The sequence below is a fragment of the Triticum urartu genome, chromosome 3 (assembly GCF_003073215.2).
Source record: "Triticum urartu cultivar G1812 chromosome 3, Tu2.1, whole genome shotgun sequence".
NCBI classification, from domain to species: Eukaryota; Viridiplantae; Streptophyta; class Magnoliopsida; order Poales; family Poaceae; genus Triticum; species Triticum urartu.
The window spans coordinates 51726552-51749191 of NC_053024.1; the positions used below are offsets into that span (position 1 = coordinate 51726552).

At 45.5% G+C, this 22640-nt stretch overlaps 1 protein-coding gene across 1 annotated transcript; it reads right to left on the reverse strand.

Annotated features, from left to right (window-relative positions):
- Positions 1 to 401: 401 nt before the first annotated feature.
- LOC125546643 lies at positions 402 to 1221 on the reverse strand. The gene is made up of 2 exons (XM_048710820.1): positions 634 to 1221; positions 402 to 518 (listed from the first exon to the last, which is right to left on the reverse strand). The coding sequence occupies exons 1-2, from the start codon at positions 1219 to 1221 to the stop codon at positions 402 to 404; spliced, it is 705 nt and encodes a 234-aa protein (XP_048566777.1).
- Positions 1222 to 22640: the final 21419 nt, after the last annotated feature.

The following is a 22640-nucleotide window of genomic DNA, read 5'->3' on the forward strand; positions in this document are numbered from 1 at the left end:
TGCTCCAAAACTGGTCATGCAATAGGATAGCTTGCTTTTCTGTTATATCCCTCTGCTCCTCATGGCTCTGTACTGATTAATGGAATCCCGGAGAAAAACCTGCCCTAACTTTATTAAGCAAAGGTAGTAACTAGGATTATTAAACAAAGTTAAAATGGTCGGAACATAGTTCAAATCTCGAGTGAATTGGCAATTCTAACAAAATGCTCCTCACCAAGCAAAGGTAGTAACTAGGATTATTGAAATGTCCCTGTATTAATTCATATGCACTTTGGCAGAATCACAACAGAAACCAAAGAAGCATCACGGCTAAACAAGCAAGTACTACTATAACAATACAAAGTCATATGGAAATCTATCTCCTTTCTCTCGTAACACTATCAATAAGTTTGTGGACTCGTTCATAACTGAATGACTTCCTCAGGAGGTTCTCTCTTGCAGCGAGCATTCTTCTTCGGCAGGAAGACGTCAGTCAGGACGGTCTTCGACTTGAGGGAAGTAGCGAGTATTCCCAGCGCCTACATTTCAAAATCCAACGCATTAAAATCAATTATCGGTTCAGTTCAGGGAAAAATCACCACCTAAAGTTCAAAGGCTCGGAAGAAATTAAGGCACTACACCAAGTAGAAGTACCTCTTCCTTGCCGATCTTCACTGTCTTCTCCTGCATCACGCTGAAGTCCTTGACGCCGCACTGTGCAAACCGCGTGATGCCCAGCATAGGGATCGTCGTGAAAAAAGACGCCGGCGTCACCGAGAGGTCGTCCCGGACCGTGTATGTGGACGCAGGTAGCACCGTGGTCGTGGCTGCTGCGGCGGGAGCCACGTTCCCGTAGGCTCTGGCGGGGGCGAGCATCGCGGCCGCGTATTCACTGCTATGCTCATTGTACGAGTTTCTAGTGTTACGGTGTGTGACATCGCCGTTGGTGAGCTGCGCGCTCAGCAGCTGCTGCAGGCGGGAGAGCATGGCAGGGCCAACTTCCGGGCTGAGGCGCAGCTCCTTGCTCTTGTAGTTTGCGTCCAGCTTCTCCATGCTGCCGACCACGTTGCCGATGCTGCCCACCATGCGCTCTTTGGTGAGCAGGGTGGTCACGGTGCCCAGCGGCAGGGAGAGGAGGCCGGAGAGGAACTCCACGACGTCGCTGCCGGCCTCGGCAAAGCACACCTTCTGAGACTTGGTGTCGATCAGGAGCTTCATCGATAACTCATTGGTGGTCGCCATGCTATTTATTAGTTCCCTATGTTTCTTCTCAACTATCTGGTTCCTGCTGCCTGCCAGGAGTAAAATAAAGTCAACTAAACTTTCAGGCTTTACAACTGTTGTAGTTCAGTTCTTACGAAATGGTAACACTTGGCCAGAAATATGCATATCAGTATCTTCCAACAGCTGTTTTAAAAAGATGGAACAACCACAAATTTTTTGTAGACTGTACCCACTACCAAGAGATCCCCATATGGAAAATAACTTCAGATTAGTAGTCAAATTTAAGGGTAAACCACAAGGTAATTAGCACAACAACGCAAGCTATGAAACACTAAATCAACACGAAACTTTTAGTAGCTCATATTTGTGATAAATATGCTCCCTCCCTTTCTTCATGCAGGGTATATCTTTACTATCCAATTTTATCCAGTGCACTTGATCAATTCTAGGATACATACACCGCAATGAACAACAAATGCATAATGTGGGGGTAGTGCATGCATTTCTCTATAGTGGATGTTGATATATATTTTTGGATATTCAACTCAGCCAACGGTTTTGAATATCAATAGGGGAAATGTTTTAGCCCATTTGTAAATATAGAAATATATAGAGTAATGCTAAACTAAGCGTGAGTGTAGAATAGCTTATTCTACACCCTAGTAACGGTACATACAAAATATGGTAACACACTATGTAAAATATAGTAATTTTCATAAAAATGTAGTAAATTACAAACATAGATGATAAAAAATATTTTCCGAATTACTACATTTTGTACACCGTTTTACTAGATTTTGTACATAGCGTTACTACAGGGTGTAGAATAAGCTATTCTACACTCACGCTTAGAATAGCGTTACCCTATATATATACATACAATAATTACTTTGCCATCTATGGACAACTGACAAACACAAATAGAGTAAGAGATGCAAACACGTCGTTGAAGCAGAGGACATTCACTGAAAAAAGTAGCCAATGATCAGAGGAGGATTGTTGGTAGAAAGACCAAGGAATTAGGAGGATTTATTCAAACAGAAAACCAAATGTTAGTGCTTTCTTCTTCTAGAAACGACCCTCCATTCACGTTAGCCTATAAATATCTCAAAGCCCAACCATGCATCTTTTTTCCCCACTGTGTACATTTCAGATATAAGTCTTTTTTGGGGGTAGATATAAGTTTTTATATCCTTCAAATGATATAGCAATGTCAATGTAGCAGAGAATTAAAATTAAACGGATAACAAATACAAATATCATGATATATGGCAGATCTAGCAGCGCAATAAACGTATATGTATGTATGTATGTATGTATGTATGTGCGGACCACTCTGCTCGGTGGTGGCGCTACACATACTTTGTGATGTCAACTGGCATCACATAATGTGCGAATCCCTCTTACCAAATTGTATATTTATGACAAAATATAAACACCAAGAGTTCAGATGATATGGCATCACAAGGTTCTGGAGTATCTTACAAGACATGGATCAGCATTCAGTTATGACCTAAATCCGATTATGATGATATAGGCCATGAACTGATCAATACCCTTGTAGATCTACCTAGCCTCTCGCACCCAAACCCAACAGCACCCAGCCGGCGCAGATTACATTAAAAAGCAAAAGGCAGGAGAAGTAGTCCGTGCATAGCACGGTGGATTCAGAGTATGTCGCTCACAGTGTCGCCTATGGTGCCGCCCGCCGGCGATCGAAGAAGAGATTTGACGAGCGATCAGGGCGACGACTCAGCGAGGGTTTTGCGGCTGCGTTGGTTGGGCCATATAGTAGGGCATTCCTATGGAAATAGCCGCCCTGTTTTTTGTCCATCGAAGGCCCGGACTTCTCGTCCTGAATTCCCGGCAACAGGCACCTCCTAGTTTTGCGTTTAAAAACCACTCAAAAAAATAGTTTTGCTTTTTTAAAACTCCATTCTGATGCAATTGTTTTTGGTTTTCTTGGGCTTCTTTATTGTTTAAGTTAGCCTTTGTTGAGTTAATTAAATATTCTGCAATGTATAAACCTTGTTTGGCTTCTACAGGCGTCAATGCTTAGAGCATCTCTAACAGTCGTGCAACGAGCGGCGCGCTAAAACAGTTTTTGCGCGCAAAAATAGCTGTTTTTTGCGCGCGGCAGGGCGCTGGCTTCAGCAGCGGCTGCAAAATATTGCGCGTGCGCGACCCATTCCAACAGACGTTGCAAAAAAAGGGCGCACGCGAGAAAGCAGAACACAAACTAGTTCGACTACATAGATAAATTCAACGATACAAATAGAAAAGTTCAACCAAACAGTACAAACTAGTCCGATGCAAATATAAAACTAGAAACTACGGTGACTACTCTGAGTCGTCGTCCTCCTCCTCCTCGCTTGTGTCGTCTGACATATCAAGAAACACGTCTTCCCACCGATCGTCGTTGTCGGAGAAGAATGATGTCTGTCACACTGCGATATCGCCAGTGCCTTTCAACGACGCATGTCCGCCCGTTCCGCGCGCCGCCTTGCCATCCTCTCCGCCCAGAAGGTGCTCTCGTTGGCGACATCCTCCGGGTGGCGCTGGCGCCACTCCGCCATGGCTCGCTCGTCCGCCTCGGCGATGAGGAGGCGGCGCTGCTGCCGATGGTGTTCCTGAAGGTCGGCGTCAGTTACTAGCCGCGGCGGAGGGGCGAGGTCATGCACCTGCTTGCATGTCCAGACGTCCTGGAAGTTCATCTGTGCGCGAGGCCTTGAGAGGCGCCACGTCGCCGCGTCGTACGCGTGGGCAGCCTCGTGCGCAGTCTTGAACGTCCCGAGAACGAGAAGCGTGCCACCGGAGCGGATCTCCGCATAGAATGCGCCGGAAGGGCGGACGCGGACGCCGCGGTAGCCGGAGGCGCTTCGGCGGCGCGGATGCATGCCGGCGGCGGGGGAGAAAGCGTCGGAGAAGGCGGCGCGGTGGGGCGCCGGGTGCGAGGAACTAGAGGGCGGCGGGGAGGGAGGAGAAGGGGGCAGCTACGCTCGAGTGTGCGGTGACGGCATGGGCACGCGCGTTTTATAGAGCGCGCCCCGTCCAAAACTGCCGCGCGCCGGTCCGTTTTCCCGCGCGCGATTTTTTATCGCGCCGAAATTTTCCGTGCATGCTTGAGCGTGTGAAAACGCTCCGCGCGCGCTATTGTTGTTGTGTTAGAGATGCTCTTACATGTGTTATAGACTACTAGCAAAAAGGCCCGTGCGTTGTAACGGGATGAAAAAATAGCACCTTCAAATCAAACCACTGAGAATATAATACCTACAATAATTATACTAACATACTCCAAATTACATTAGTATACAAATGTACATATTATTCAATCGATAAATTTGACATTTATGTCTTTAGCTCAACGCCATGCTTCACTACTAGGGAAAAGCTTATAGACAGACGCTTACTAGTAGCGAGGGTTTATAACCCTCGCTACTGCTACTTACTAGTAGCGCGGGTTTTTAACCCTCGCTACTACTAACTTGATACTAGTAGCGCGGGTTTTTAACCCTCGCTACTACTAAGCGGTTTCTACCGTGCCCTCCCGGGACATGCCATAGTAGTAGCGAGGGGTACAAACCCGCGCTACTACTAAGTTGATAGTAGTAGCGCGGTTTTACACCCCTCGCTACTACTAAGTACGAGGTAGGTGAAATCCCCGTATCCTCAGCTGAATCCCTCCTCTCTCCCTCACTTTCCCCCTCTCTCACTTTCCTCGTCTCTCCCTCATACTCCAGCGGTGGCCGCCGCTGGTACACTCTACTTTCTTCGCCCCCTCCCTCTCCGAGATCCCTTCGGTAGGCGGTCGCCGGAGCTCCTCGCCACCGCCAAGATGCGGAAGCGCGACCACGGGATCCTCCTCCTCGCCGCCTTCACCGTCTTCTTCTTGCTCTAGGTCAGCCCTCCTCCCCCCTCTCCGATTCGATCCGGAACGCTAGCTGACCCATCCCTCTCCTCCTCCGGCAGCACGAGGGCGACTTCTCGTTCCGGAAGACATGGACCGCCTTCTGCCGCCGCTCGTCGCCGACCTCAACGGCGACGCCCGCTGTGAGGTGTCACTGGTAGAAAAAGGGCCTATAGTCCCGGTTCGTAAGGGCCTTTAGTCCCGGTTCCTGAACCGGGACTAAAGTGTCGGTACTAATACCTCCTCCCTTTAGTCCCGGTTCAATCCAGAACCGGGACTAAAGGCCCTCCACGTGGGCAGTGCGCAGAGCCCAGTCAGGAGACCCTTTGGTCCCGGTTGGTGGCACCAACCGGGACCAATAGGCATCCACGCGTCAGCATTTCTGTGGCTGGGTTTTTTTTTGAAAGGGGGGGGGGGTTGGGGGTTTTGGGGGGTTAATTTAGGTGTTTCATATATTGTGTTAGCTAGCTATAATTACTAGAGAGAAGTGTCCTCTCTTATGTCCGTGCTTGGTCGACGCTACGTACTATACATACGTATAGAGAGGACTAGACACGCTGGCTAGCTAGTAAGCAAACGAAGGAAACAGAAGATCGTGATGAACATATATGCATACAGAGAGAAGTGATATCGACCACCTCTCCTTCTCCGAGAGATTGGTCGAACAACAAGTTCTCGTATATCTATCTGACACTATCGGCTACATATATACAGTAATTATCTCTTACAAATATAATCATACGGACTGAGGGTCAACATAGAATTCTCTGTCTTCAGGGATCACGTGGTCAAGAAAGAATGCCGCCAATTCCTCTTGAATTCCACGCTGCGAGCTGGTGCTAGGAGTTCATCCCGCTTCCGAAACATCTAATTTAAAGAAGGGGGTCAATACATATATATATATATGAATGAATGAAACTCAACACAAATGCTGGTAATAAAATAAAATTGTGAATGTTGTTATTTACGTACTTCATATTGTTCGTCAGTGTAGCACCGCTCACAGGTCGTGTGGCGGATGGACTCGCAAACATAGTATCCACAGAAATCATTCCCTTGTTCCTGCCACAACCACTTTACAAGAAATAGAGGTTAATCAAACTGATAAGCAAGAATGCCAAATGGTATTGATGAAACTAGCGCTTGAATGACTAGTAGATGCGCTTAAAATGCTACTATAGCTAGTACTTACTTTCGGGTGTCTAAATTGCAGCTCCTTCGGCAGTCCCGGAGCTTTTCTGGTGAATTTTCTCCAAACCCTGCCGAACAAAGAAGACAATTACTTGATATATCAGGAAATGAACAAAGTTGCTGATATGGTGGATAATGATCGATTTAATTTACTTCTCGAGTATTTGAGTCATGTCTGCATAGTCCTTGGGATCTTTTCGTCTTGAGTCTAAGACGGTTACTAGTCCCTGCTCAAGCTTAATATGTAGGAGAATATATTGGAAACTGCACACGCATACATAACTCATCAATTACATTACTATAACCTTGACTAATATATAAGGGAAACCGAATACGCACAAGACAGTAACACTCACTTGAAGTTGTAAGGAAAGAGTATTATATCTTTGTTTTGATTTATTATCAACGAATGTAGCATGCTGGCCTCGGTTTCTGCGGCATGAAATTTAACCTGAGTTGCATCTATGAGATATGTGTTAATGAACCCAATATCACCGACTTGTCTTTTCTTCAATTCGATGATCTTCAATCTGCATAATATAGTGAGGATGATTATAAATACATGCAATGAAAGAGCTAAGCTATATAGAGAAACTTAATGACAGAAGTAGTACTACTTACAGACAGTAGCAGGTGACAGTTGCTTTATCGAGGGCCAATTGATTGAAGAACTGATAGAACTCCTCAAATGGAACAGGCAACAGATCAATTCCAACGAGGTCATGCTCCGGTTTAACTCTCGCATACAAAGTACTCCTCCCCCCAGAGTCTCTGCAGATTTTCAAGTACCAATCATGCAATCTTCGCATCATCGTTGATAGAGATCTTTCATCTTTGACGAGAGGCTTCCCGTACTTGTATCTTTGTATCTGCACGTCCATGGGTTCATAATGTACTTCGTCGGGCAGGTAATCTGCAAGATTGCTATAACCGGGCACCATCCTCGGATCATTATCGACGTTGTGGCTAGGCACCTTGAGCGGGGGGCACGATTGCTTCGCTTGTTCGCCGAGCTGGGCAATTTGTTTCCCAGCTCGTCGTTCTTTCAGCCTTTGATCACTGACAGTACTTCCCGACCGCTCCGCTTCGGCAAATTCCTTTCCAATAATGCGGTCATAGTTTCCTTTCGGCGAATCAGACTTCGGTGGTTTTGTTAGGGCAGCCAGAGTGCGCTTCACTTTCACCCGATCTACCTTCTCCTCCGGAGGTGGATGTTTCTTTGCTTTCACCCCTTCAAAGAATTTCTTCACTTCTTCTCGCGCGATCTCGGCGTTCTCCTCCTGGGTCCTCTCGTATGGTAACTTTCTGGAGTCTTCAGAGAAGGACCGAATCTGTATGTCCTCCCGCCTCTGATTGTACTGCTAGACGCCGACCGAGCAGACGTAGCGGTTGTCTTCTTTACTTGCTTAAGAGGCGGAGGAGAAGGACTACGACGCGCCGGAGCAGCTGGAGCAGCGGCAGGTCTCTTCCGCCCTTGCTGACGAGGCGGAGAAGGAGGAGGCTGGCTGCTCGGGCGCGTCGGCGCAGGCGGAGAAGGAGGCGGAGTGCCACCGCGCGCCGGAGAAGGAGCCGGCCGAGGGCCCTGATCGTCACTCGCCGGAGGAGGAGGCGGTGGAGGCGGAGTGCCCTGACTCGCCAGAGGAGGAGGAGGAGGAGGAGGAGGAGGAGGCGTCCAGTTCGGAAGGTTGATGAGCTCCTTCCGCCATAGGCATGGAGTCTTCAGAGCAGACCCCAGCCGAGTCTCCCCTTCACCGGTAGGGTGGTCAAGGTGGAGGTCCTCAAATCCCTCCGTTATCTCATCCACCATCACCCTAGCATATCCTTCTGGAATCGGCCGGCAGTGAAAAGTTGTGCCGGGTTCAGTAGGAAAAACAGAGCCAACAGCCGCCTTGACCTTCAAATTCATCCATTGCGTCATAAGGTGGCAATTTTGAGACTCTGTTATAGCATCCACGGGATAGCTGGCAGGAGCCGTCAAGTCATGCTCCGGCTGAAGCAGCTCGGTGGAAGCCACGCTGCTTCTGCGCTGAGATGGTGGGGTAGCTTCGGGGGAGGCTTCGGCAGTACGTTTGCTGCGATTTGCTTCTCGTTCCTCTATCGCGTCTACCCTTGCTTGCAGCGCCTGCATTTGGGTCTGCTGCACTTTTTTCCTCCTCTCATGGGATTTGTAACCGCCTGCGTCCGGAAACCCAACCTTCCACGGAATGGAGCCTGGCGTGCCTCGTGTCCGTCCAGGGTGCTCAGGATTCCCGAGGGCCATTGTGAGCTCGTCATTCTCTCTGTCTGGAAAGAACGTCCCTTCCTGCGCTGCTTCGATATACTGCTTAAGCTTACTGACTGGTATGTCCATTTGATCGTTCGTCCAAATGCACTTCCCTGTTACAGGGTCCAGTTCCGCCAGCCCCGAAGAACCAAGTCCGGCAACGGTCTGGCCAGTTAATTGTCTCTGGTTCGATCCCTTTATGAACCAGATCATTCTCAGTCTTGGCCCACTTAGGCCGGGCTACGAGGTAGCCACCTGACCCCGTGCGATGGTGAGCTTCTTCTTCGCAGCATTTTGCTTGTTTGTCGCCGACAATCTTCTTACTCTTTTCCGATGTCTTGTGGGCCACAAATGCGGGCCAGTGATCTCTGATATTCTCATATCTGCCCTTAAATTCTGGTGTCTCATTATTTTCGACAAACTTATTCAGCTCTTTCTTCCACCTCCTGAATAGTTCTGCCATCCTCTTCAGAGCAAAAGACTTGATTAATTTCTCTTTAACTGGGTTCTCTGGATTATCCTCAGGCGGTAGGGTGAAATTTGACTTCAGCTCAGTCCAAAGATCATTTTTCTGCATATCATTGACATAAGAGACCTCAGGGTCTTCTGTAGCCGGCTTAAACCATTGCTGGATGCTTATCGGGATCTTGTCCCTAACCAAAACCCCGCACTGAGCAACAAATGCGCTCTTTGTCCGGAGGGGTTCAATAGGTTGGCCGTCGGGCGCGATTGCTATGATCTCAAACTTTTCATCTGAGCTCAACTTTTTCTTCGGGCCTCGTCTCTTTACCGAAGTTGTGCTCAATCCGGAGGGCTAGAAAAAAGAACAAAGACTTCAGCTAGTCAGCATAGGCTTAACTAATATATATACCTGGCCGGACTCGGTTCGGTCACCGGAGCCGTCCTCATGTTCTTCTTCTTGCACCGGCATTAGGTCACCGTAGCCAGCTTGTTCACCCTCTCCTTCCAGACCATCGGTTTCGTTGAGAAACAACGAGATGGCATCACTTCCTTCTGCGATTATGTCCCTCAACAACGCTTCTTTTGTTGCTTCGTCTAGGGCGATGTCCATAGTTTCTACAAATATTTACAACATGGCAATTATTATTCAAACATGATAGATGGATATATTAGTGCCAAACGTAGAACTAGCTACCTAATCATAGTAAGCTATCGGGAGGGGGTATATATCGACAACGACGACACTACATCTATGTCCCTCGACGACCCTCGTTCCCGATAAAAAAAAGAGGAAGAAGAAGAAAAATAAGAGGAGAAGAAAGAATTCCTCTATTCTTTCTTCTCCTCTTATTTTTCTTCTTCCTCTTCTTTTTTTATCCTCTTCTTCCTCTCATGTTCGATAGGATCGCCGAGGGGTCGGGAGGTTGCGTAGTGTCTCAGGATTCAACAAAACCATGTCTTCATCATTAGGCGAAAGTAACATGTGCATGATGGTACGAAGCTCTTCAAAGTTGTTCTGGAACGGACTCCCAGATAGGATAATCCGCCTTTTGGTACAAAGTTCAGCAAGAGCCTTCCGAATATCGCTATTTGGAAGGCCTTTGCTGAATTGGTACCAAAAGGCGGATTATTCTATCCGGGACTCCATTCCAAAACAACTTTGCAGAACTTCGTACCAACATGCCCTGGTTACTTCCGGCTAATGATGAAGGCATGGATTTCTTCAATACTTTGACACTAGGAAACCTCTCTTGACCCCTCGGCGATCCTCGACCCCTCGAATCCTCGACGACCCTGAAACCCTCGACCCCTAGACGACCAATAGAGGAGAAGAAGAAAGGAATAGCTAGAGGAGAAGATCGAAGAAAAAAAAGAAGAAAAAAAAGAGGAGAAGAAGAAAGGAATAGAGGAGAAGAAGAAAAAATAGAATTTTTTTCTATTTTTTCTTCTTCTCCTCTATTCCTTTCTTCTTCTCCTCTTTCTTTTCTTCCTCTCCTCTTCTTCTCCTTTTTCCTCTTCTTTTTTTCTCCTCTTCTTCCCGACCCTCGCCCCCTCGAACACTTGGCGACCCTCGACCCTCTACCCTAGCTAGTTCCCGACCCTCGCCCCCTCGATCCCTCGAACACTCGGCAACCCTCGACCCTCGACCCTCGGCGACCCCCTCCCCCCATGATGTCGAAGTTATCGGGGAGGGGGTATATCGACCCCCCTCATGTCGAAGTTATCTGGTACACACATATACATACATACACATATACACTACACACATGCATACATACACATACATACACATACATATACATATCTGGATGCACACACATACACATACATACACATATATATACACTACACACATGCATACATATATCTCAAAAAAATTAACAGAGGCGGGCGGCGGCGCGGCAAGCGGAGCGCGGCCAGGCGGCGGCGTCGAGGCAGAACACGACGGGCGGTGGCGGCGAACCAGCGGCGGCGCGGCAAGCGGAGCACGTACGGGCAGAGCACGGCGGGCAGCGGCGTCGGGGCGCGGCAAGAGCACGGCGGGCAATGGCGTCGGGGCGCGGCTGGCGGCGGTGGCAGGGCGCGGCGGGGGGAGAGGAGGAGAGGAGGGGAACGGCACGGCAGCTCATAGTGGGAGCGGGCCGGGAAGGCGTCGGGGTAGGGCTCGACGGCGGCGGCGAGGACGGCGAAGTGGAGCAGCCTGACGGCGTCGGGGCAGGGCTCGGCGGTGGCGGAGGCGATGATGAGGGGCAGGGCTCGGCGGCGGCGACGGCGACGAGGAGGACGAGCAGCCTGGCGGCGTCGGCGATGGGGAATGGAGCAGTTGGCGAAAATTTCGCAAGGGTTGTATATATAGCCAGAGCAATGGTCCCGGTTCGTGGCACGAACCGTGACCAATGCCCCCCTTTGGTCCCGGTTGGTGCCACGAACCGGGACCAAAGGCCAATTTTCAGTAGCCCAAAGGGCGGGAAGCGGCGGCCTTTGGTCCCGGTTGGTGGCACCAACCGGGACTAAAGGGGGGCATTGGTCACGGTTGGTGCCACGAACCGTGACCAATGCCCCCTTTAGTCCCGGTTGGTGCCTCCAACCAGGACCAATGCCCTTGTGCTGCCAGCGCCCAAAAGTTTAGTCCCACATCGCTAGCTGAAGGGCGCCGGCACTGGTTTATAAGCCCTGCTCTGCCTCCCCATTCGAGCTCCTCTCTAATGCAGGCTTTCGGGCCTAAATCTGCTACTGCCTGTTGGCCTATCAGGCCTCTGCGGGCCTGAATCCTGACCCATGTAGGGTTTCTAGTCGTATTCAGGCCGTGGAGGCCCAGTAGGTGGCATTTTTTTTGGTTTTTTCTTTTTTATTTCTACATTTTTTTGGTTTTTTATTTTTTTATTTCTACTTAAAACTAAATACTTATAGTTTTTTAGTGATTTCTTTTTGCTTTTAGGTCACAAAAATTATAAACTTTCTGTTAGTGCCATTAGTTTTAAATTTTAAATAGTTTAAATTTGAATTTTTAAAAATTTGTGTGAATCACTAGTTTATGAATAACTTTACTATAAAATTAGAAATTTTTTTCTATTTATTTTTTATTTCTACTTACAACTAAATACTTACAGTTTTTTAGTGATTTCTTTTTGCTTTTAGGTCACAAAAATTATAAACTTTCTGTTAGTGCCATTAGTTTTAATTTTAAATAGTTTAAATTTGAATTTTTCAAAAATTTGTGTGAATCACTAGTTTATGAATAAATTTACTATAAAAATAGAATTTTTTTTCTATTTATTTTTTATTTATACTTACAACTAAATACTTATAGTTTTTTAGTGATTTCTTTTTGATTTTAGGTCACAAAAATTATAAACTTTCTGTTAGTGCCATTAGTTTTAAATTTTTGCATAGTTTAAATTTGTATTTTTTAAAATTTGTGTGAATCACTAGTTTTATGAATAACTTTACCTAAAATTAGAATTTTTTTCTTCTTTGCTATTTATTTTTTATCTATACTTACAATTAAATACTTATAGTTTGATTTTAGGTCACACAAATTATATTCTTTTTGCTATTGAAGAATATTATAGTTTTATTTTAGTTGATCATAACATAATATTTTAATTGATTGTTTTTATTTTCATAAAAGTTTTGTAGTTCATTCTGTTTGCTATTAATTCATTCTTTGAGCTAAATGACTCTGAAATTGGAAAGCATTTCAAAATGAACTCTGAAAAGGTTGAAAGTCGGCATGGTATCATCATTTCACCCACATAGCATGTTCCAAAAAGTAGAGGGTTACGACAAAAACTTGATGCACTTCGTGTACAAAATGGACAATCACTTTCGAAGTATCAAAGTTTTGAACCATAAGACATGAAAGCATTTCAAATGAACTCTGAAAAAGTTGAAAGTTGGGATGGTATCATAATTTCACCCACATAGCATTTGCTTATTACGGGAGAAAGTCTTCACTTTTTCTTCGCTTGTGTTATTTGCTTATTGCGCCGTAACCATGGATAATCTTCATTGTTTATCAGGATGCTTGGGTCAGCCTTGACATTGAAGGGAGGAATTTCATGAAACTTTTCATAATCTTCAGACATGTCTGTCTTGCCGTCCACTCCCAGGATGTCCCTTTTTCCTGAAAGAACTATGTGGCGCTTTGGCTCATCGTATGATGTATTCGCTTCCTTATCTTTTCTTTTTCTCGGTTTGGTAGACATGTCCTTCACATAGATAACCTGTGCCACATCATTGGCTAGGACGGACGGTTCGTCAGTGTACCCAAGATTTTTCAGATCCACTGTTGTCATTCCGTACTGTGGGTCTACCTGTACCCCGCCGCCTAACAGATTGACCCATTTGCACTTAAACAAAGGGACCTTAAAATCAGGTCCGTAGTCAAGTTCCCATATGTCCACTATGTAACCATAATATGTGTCCTTTCCGCTCTCGGTTGCTGCATCAAAGCGGACACCGCTGTTTTGGTTGGTGCTCTTTTGATCTTGGGCGATCGTGTAAAATGTATTCCCATTTATCTCGTATCCTTTGTAAGTCAATACAGTCAAAGATGGTCTCCTGGACAACAAGTACAACTCATCACAAACAGTGTTGTCACCTCTGAGACGTGTTTCCAACCAACTGCTGAAAGTCCTGATGTGTTCACATGTAATCCAGTCGTCGCACTGCTCCGGGTGTTTGGAGCGCAGACTGTTCTTGTGTTCATCGACATACGGGGTCACCAAGGTAGAGTTCTGTAGAACTGTGTAGTGTGCTTGAGACCAAGAATATCCGTCCCTGCATATTATTGAGTCTCTTCCCAGAGTGCCTTTTCCAGTCAGTCTCCCCTCATACCGCGATTTAGGGAGACCTATCTTGTTAAGGCCAGGAATGAAGTCAACACAAAACCCGATAACATCCTCTGTTTGATGGCCCATGGAGATGCTTCCTTCTGGCCTAGCGCGGTTACGGACATATTTCTTTAGGACTCCCATGAACCTCTCAAAAGGGAACATATTGTGTAGAAATACGGGCCCCAGGATGACAATCTCGTCGACTAGATGAACTAGGACGTGCGCCATGATATTGAAGAAGGATGGTGGGAACACCAGCTCGAAACTGACAAGACATTGCGCCACATCACTCCTTAGCCTTGGTACGATTTCTGGATCGATCACCTTCTGAGAGATTGCATTGAGGAATGCACATAGCTTCACAAATGGCTAATCGGACGTTTTCCGGTAGAAGCCCCCTCAATGCAACTGGAAGCAGTTGTGTCATAATCACGTGGCAGTCATGAGACTTTAGGTTCTGAAACTTTTTCTCTGGCATATTTATTATTTCCTTTATATTCGACGAGAAGCCAGTCGTGACCTTCATACTGAGCAGGCATTCAAAGAAGATTTCTTTCTCTTCTTTCGTAAGAGCGTAGCTGGCAGGACCTTTATACTGCTTCGGAGGCATGCCGTCTTTTTCGTGCAAATGTTGCAGGTCCTCTCGTGCCTCGGGTGTATCTTTTGTCTTCCCATACACGCCCAAGAAGCCTAGCAGGTTCACGCAAAGGTTCTTCGTCACGTGCATCACGTCGATTGAGGAGCGGACCTCTAGGTCTTTCCAGTAGGGTAGGTCCCAAAATATAGATTTCTTCTTCCACATGGGTGCGTGTCCCTCAGCGTCATTCGGAACAGCTAGTCCACCGGGACCCTTTCCAAAGATTACGTAGTGTAAATCATTGACCATAGCAAGCACGTGAACACCGGTGCGCATGGCGGGCTTCTTCCGGTGATCTGCCTCGCCTTTGAAATGCTTGCCTTTCTTTCGACATTGATGGTTGGTCGGAAGAAATCGACGATGGCCCAGGTACACATTCTTCCTGCATTTGTCCAGGTATATACTTTCAGTGTCATCTAAACAGTGCGTGCATGCGTGGTATCCTTTGTTTGTCTGTCCTGAAAGGTTACTGAGAGCGGGCCAATCGTTGATGGTCACGAACAGCAACGCCTTAAGGTTAAATTCCTCCTGTCTGTGCTCATCCCACGTACATACACCGTTTCCATTCCACAGCTGTAAAAGTTCTTCAACTAATGGCCTTAGGTACACATCAATTTCGTTGCCGGGTTGCTTAGGGCCTTGGATGAGAACTAGCATCATAATGAACTTCCGCTTCATGCACATCCAAGGAGGAAGGTTATACATACATAGAGTCACAGGCCAGGTGTTGTGATTGCTGCTCTGCTCCCCGAAAGGATTAATGCCATCCGCGCTTAAAGCAAACCATACATTCCTTGGGTCCTTTGCAAACTCATCCCAGTACTTTCTCTCGATTTTTCTCCACTGCGATCCGTCAGCGGGTGCTCTCAACTTCCCATCTTTCTTTTGGTTCTCACTGTGCCATCGCATCAACTTGGCATGCTCTTCGTTTCTGAACAGACGTTTCAACCGTGGTATTATAGGAGCATACCACATCACCTTCGCAGGAACCCTCTTCCTGAGGGGCTCGCCGTCAACATCACCAGGGTCATCTCGTCTGATCTTATACCGCAACGCACCGCATACCGGGCATGCGTTCAGATCCTTGTATGCACCGCGGTAGAGGATGCAGTCATTAGGGCATGCATGTATCTTCTCCACCTCCAATCCTAGAGGGCATACGACCTTCTTTGCTGCGTATGTACTGTCGGGCAATTCGTTATCGTTTGGAAGCTTCTTCTTCAATATTTTCAGTAGCTTCTCAAATCCTTTGTCAGCCACAGCATTCTCTGCCTTCCACTGCAGCAATTCCAGTACGGTACCGAGCTTTGTGTTGCCATCTTCGCAATTGGGGTATAACCCTTTTTTTGTGATCCTCTAACATGCGATCGAACTTCAGCTTCTCCTTTTGACTAATGCATTGCGTCCTTGCATCGACAATGACCCGGCGGAGATCATCATCATCGGGCACATCGTCTGGTTCCTCTTGATCTTCAGCAGCTTCACCCATGGCAGCATCATTGGGCACATCATCTGGTTCCTCTTGATCTTCACCAGCTCCCCCCGTTGCAGCATCACCGTATTCAGGGGGCACATAGTTGTCATCGTACTCTTCTTCTTCGTCGTCTTCCATCATAACCCCTATTTCTCCGTGCCTCGTCCAAACATTATAGTGTGGCATGAAACCCTTGTAAAGCAGGTGGGAGTGAAGGATTTTCCGGTTAGAGTAAGACCTCGTATTCCCACATTCAGTGCATGGACAACACATAAAACCATTCTGCTTGTTTGCCTCAGCCGCATCGAGAAACTCATGCACGCCCTTAATGTACTCGCGGGTGTGTCTGTCACCGTACATCCATTGCCGGTTCATCTGCGTGCATTATATATAATTAAGTGTCCAAATTAATAGAAGTTCATCATCACATTAAAACCAAAGTGCATACATATATAGTTCTCATCTAACAACATATAGCTCTCCAGAGCATCTAATTAATTAAACCATACATTGAAACTATGTAAAACATTTCAATGCGAAAACAAATGCGATCATAATCACAACCAAGGTAACAATTGATCCAACGGCATAATGATACCAAACCTCGGTATGAATGGCATATTTTCTAATCTTTCTAATCTTCAAGCGCATTGCATCCATCTTGATCTTGTGATCATCGACGACATCCGCAACATGCAACTCCAATATCATCTTCTCCTCCTCAATTTTTTTTTATTTTTTCCTTCAACAAATTGTTTTCTTCTTCAACTAAATTTAACCTCTCGGCAATAGGGTCGGTTGGCATTTCCGATTCACATACATCCTAGATAAATAAAATCTATGTCACGTTGGTCGGCATAATTTTCATAAACAATAAATGAACCAATAGTTATGAAGATAATATACATACCAAATCCGAATCATAGACAGGACGAGGGCCGACGGGGGCGGATACCAAAACCATCGCACTATATAAGATGCAATAATAAATGTAAGAAAATGATACAAGTATCTATCTAAACAGACAAGTAAGAATATTTTTCCTTTCAGAAAGAAGATAAGAACAAGAGGCTCACCACGGTGGTGTCGGTGATGAGATCAGCGCGGGTGATCGACGGCGGTGAAGACGGGGACGGGGCGTGACGGACCGCTAAATCTAGACAAATCTCGAGGAAAATGGAGTTTGGAGGTCGAGCTTCGAGAGGAGAAACTTTAAGTAGTGTGGCTCGGGCATTCCATCGAACACCTCATGTGCATAGGAGGTGAGCTAGAGCACCACAAACCCCTCCCCTCGCCGGCCAGAGAAAAACAGAGCACTGGAGTGCTCTGCTCGCGGGCGAGGGTATATATAGGCACCTCATTGGTCCCGGTTTGTGGCAAGAACCAGGACTAAAGGGTAGCCTTTGGTCCCGGTTGGGCCGGGACCAATGGTGGTGGGCCAGGAGCGAGGCCCATTGGTCCCGGTTCGTCCCACCAACCGGGACCAAAAGGTCCAGACGAACCGGGACCAATGGCCCACGTGGCCCGGCCGGCCCCCTGGGCTCATGAACCGGGACCAATGCCCACATTAGTCCCGGTTGTACACTGAACCGGGACTAATGGGCTGAGCCGGCCTGGACCATAGCCCTGTTTTCTACTAGTGTGTTGCTCCCCACGCACGATGCCAAGATGCAGGTCCTCCAGCTCCTGGCCCACGCCGGGCTGGCCTCCGCGGCCGCCCTCGACAGCTTCCACGAGGCACGCGTCATGGACGAGATCTCCCTGCTCCCGGCCAACGTGCGCGCGTCATGGGGTCGAGATTTTTTTTTGGTTTTCCAAATTAATAGTAGTAGCGCGGGTCACAGACACGCGCTACTACTAACACACGTACTAGTAGCGCGGGATGCACCGCGCTACTACTACTAGTTAGCTATAGCACCGTAGTAGTAGCGCAGGCACCCGCGCTACTACTAGCTTTTAACCCGCGCTACTACTAGGCTTTTTCCTAGTAGTGCTTCATTACTGGGAAAACATATGAAAACGTGAGGATGTGCCGTGCAACGCGAGCATCTTGTATGTTTTGTTACACCTATAGAACTTATGCTCGTAGAAAATTGGACCTCAAGCTAGAGAAAACCCATGTGTTTGCTTTATGAAAATTACAGATTATAGAAAACATGTCAGTGCGTTGCAATGGAAGAAAAAATATCAAACCCCCAAGCCCAATAAACATGACTCAAGAGCCCAAACAGATACACACCCTCTATTTTAACAAGACACTCCATTTTAAAAATAGTAGCTAGTTCAAAGTTATCCAATCAAATACTAACTGGCCAGTTCCACTAAAAAGAAAATTTAATTAGTTAATTTCTCAGCCGGTTAAATAGTAATGCTCGCCATCTCTAGTAAAGTCCTCTCTTGCATCATGTCTCTCCATGGAGAGAATGTAGAACTATCATATTTCGTACTTCGTCATATGACAATAAACAATAAGCTAGGATGAATCAACTCAAATAATTCCACAGAATCTCTTAATTATGGTTCAAAGGATGGAAATAAAATGGAAAGCCTTTAAACAAACTTTGCTAGTCAACAACCATTGCACAGGCTCGTTCAAAAAAAAAAAACCATTGCACAGATTCAGTTTAGTAGAGTACAATAGTTTATTTTGCATACAACAAGAGTGCAAGATTCTAGAAACAGATGTGTCTGTGTTCAACCTAATTGTCAAGCACCGGAACCTAATCTTCTCCGAAGTAGCAGTAGATAGAACTTCCACCAAGGCGTAGGCATGTAACTGTAAAAATCAAATCCATTGAATCCTAAACAATATGCAAATGAGAAATCAATATCTAACAATGTCGTTCTTGTTAAATGTGATCCGAAAATTGTTAATATAATACATAGCAGAAGTGAGACAAACTGAGCAGAACATTAGCAATATAAAGTGCAAGCCATATTAAACATACAGGAAGAAAAAAATTAATTAAAAAGATGAGTGGATTCATGAGAATTAACGACATACTAATAAGTGGGGCCAGTCCCTTGCTTGGCCTTCAGACTTTGAAAGTTAATATGTCTTGCCGAGGCTCTACTGCCGTCGATGCACGGTAATAGTTTCGAGTGCAGACTGCAGACTGAAGACTGAACATTACCAGTTTGATGCCTGGCCGCAAATTCTAGCAACCGACATTGACTTCCAAACTTCATTGCAGCATGTAGCTAACTCTCTTTGGTGAGGTTACATCAAACGTTTACCGAGCTTCTTGGCCCGACTAATGAGCCTATACTTGGTGGAGTACACGTCGATGTAGGTGAAGCAGGGCCACCCTGTGAGTGAGACTGGCCGTGGTCTCATTCAGTCACCCATTGAAGAATTGAGCCCCTGTTGTAGGGGACGGAGCAGGCGCGGTTGTCCTTTTCCGCGGCAAGTTCTGGGTAGAATACCACGCCATACTGCAGGCACCAGAGCGGCATGAGCCTGTATACCTAGTCAACTTTATGCCTGCTGATTTCTCATATCTTTCTCCAAGCAGTACAATACTTCTCTACTTCTCCCCTACCTGCAGTGTATACATTGTTTAGAAGAGAATGAGAGAAGACCACCATCTTCCCAGGCTCTGCATCTAAGAAGACCAACTAACACATTTGCCATAAGTGTATATTGTTTTTGTACCTTCTCTCGATTCAAATATAAACAACACATGCATATATATACACGTCCATCAGGACTCCTTATCAAATTTCAAAACTGTATTTTTGTTCTAATCTAATCACCAGCGCACACATTGATTGATAAAAACTTTGGTGTGTGGAAAAATCAAGCGAGGCATACATGGCAATATTCAGAAACATACTATTTTCATTAAGATTACATATCCATAGATAATGGGAAGTACTAAGGAGTACGTTGCAACAGGAATAATCATTCCAGTACAAAGGACAGCTGTAGTTTTCGCTGGGAACTGAACTCCGACAGTGCTCGGACACCACCGAGGAAGCAAAAGCTGAGGCTGTTTCTTGCTCTCACTCATCCACATGAATGGTAAGTTGGTAACTGGCCCGGTAATCTTGAAAATCGACAGCTCGCAGTTTTTGAGGTGCTACAATTCACTGGGACCTGCAGATCAAGACTGTTTGTTGGGTATGTGGATATTAGGGAGCAGATGATTCGTTTTCAGTAGTGATGCACATCCCTGATGCGTCGAGAGTGTAACCAAGTAGATCATGGGCTGGCTAGCTATGCTAGATCTCATGGATTTTTTATATTAGACGAGAGGGTCCATGGCCTACTTCAGTACGTCATTTGTATGGACAATGATGCGATTAATGAAAAATCTTTTAGGAAATCCTGAAGGAAAGATTTTAGTTAGGCATGCAACAGTTGATCAACCAAGACTTAGATATGAACCTTGCCGGAGGGTTATTTATCAATAGACTGGCACTACGCCTAAACTTTGTATCAAAGCATAGCAATGCGTTAACAAAGCTGCAAGCTAAATTTGTTTATGCTTGCTGGGCACCATAGATCCTAGAATATATATATATATATATATATGAAATCCACTGTATGTTGTATACACAGACCTGCTTTTCAAAAGAGCACAACAATATCTAAGGGCGATTAATTTCCCACTATTTGTGTATATGTATAGGAACCTTGAAAAAATCCGACTTCAATTTTTGGAAAACTTGCTTGGTGAGTAAAGGTCAGAGCAAGTGTTACAACCAAGTCCTTCAGCTATTCCAGCAATATCCACTACTGGAGCACCAAAGAGACCACCAAAGAGACGGGGCTTGTTGCTTCCTGATCTGATGCCTAGAGCAAAACCCCCCATAATTTCGTTGGTAATGACTCACTATGGAATCACGAATTTATTCTGAAAGTGAAAAGTAGTACACAAAGCAACTGACGAAGGCACGCAGCTGTCTCCTCGAAGCGCCACCACCCCTCGCACTGGAGCGCAGCCAACCATTGACGCTGAACCAGATTTTGAGCTCGGTCACCAGCTGACCGCCACAGCCACCCTGGATCCGTGGGTTGAAGTGGGGGATCTCCGTCGCGACTTTCCCATGTCTATGTCCATAGCGAACTACGTCAAGCGGAGGCAACGGGTATATGTGGCGACGGCTAGCTCCACGCTGACGAAGAACAACAGCACACCGAGCAGCGTCAAGCTTAGTACCGTAAACTACAATATCATGATGTGAAATGTTAAAACCGCTTCCGATTTTCAAAAAGGCAGACCAAACAGTACAGTACTCCATCCTTATATATACTGGCCAAAAGGCAACTTCAAACAATTTACACTACAGCACCCCATGTTGATTGTGAATGCATACCAAACAGTACAAATTCCACTCTAATATGCATTGAACAGGAAAGGAATTTCCAACCATGTACTACTGCACATAATTATTTGTTATATTTACAACATTTTTTGTTTGCTCATTACAAAATAAGGCAAATCCTACCAAATGTGTTGGTATGGTAGGAAAATTTTCAAGAGCCGAGATTCGCAATGCTACACAACTAAAAGTATTAACCTTAGAACTGTGATCCTAGATTGCAAATAAGCATACTTGACAGGAACTATTTAAAACTACATCCTAGTTCTAAATTTGTAGTAGTGCTTTCTTGATATCTTAGGGTCTGTGACTAAAATCAGCTGTGCCTATTTAATCAACCATGACAAAGTTTATGATCTTAAACAGCAGTCGCAATCATGGTCAATCTGAATCACGGACATTGCAAAATGTAGCAGTATCTTGTATCACAATGGCATATGCAAGTATTGAAAAAGATAGAACTGCGAGCATCACAGTACCTGGGACAATCATTTCTTCAGAAAAGTACCCATCAAAGTAGTCATCGATAATTCCTGCCAATGTCATGTTATACCATCAAGAGCTATCTTGATATCTTAGGGTCTGCAACCTCAAAGCAAGATAAACGTAGAACAAACTGTCCTGGTAGGTGTACCCAAATGTGTTCTTTTCTGCCATCAATAGAAGTAAGAGACCAGCAAAGAATTTTAGAGCAATAGTTGCTATAAGAAAAGTTAAAAATGTCCAAGCATAAAAATTTGTCTACTACATCACAGTAACACGAGAATATTGACCAAGACTTTTACAATAACATGCAATGTTTTTGGAACCATTTAGTAGTAGGTTTTGGTTCTAGTAGTAGGCATTTGAGTTGAAGTACACCAAATTTACATCAGATGTTTTTCAAAGAGACAAATAACATCCAACAACAACTACTCAATATAACAAAAGGATAATAATTTTCCATGACAATGAACATCACTGTGTACCTTCTTTGTATGTTCTCTTTCCATTTTTAGAGGAAAATGCTAACAATACTTCAAGATTTTTATCACCACTTTTCTGAGGCCAAAGAATCTGGACACCCACTTATCTTCTAATGCACCTTCAGAAGTAAGTAGACTATCATAACACCATTCTCTGTGAGCTCCAACAGCAGCAACATCTTGTTTCCAACCATGAAAAAATACGCCCCAATAACACCTAGAACAAAAATAAAAGAACCCCAATAACAATACAGATCTTGTTTGCTGAAGACAATCTCACCATACAAAATCTAAGGAGTTTTATTAAAACTCAGCGAGATGCCTTTTCCCAAAATAATAGTATTTCATATGAAAAGACACATAACTAACGAT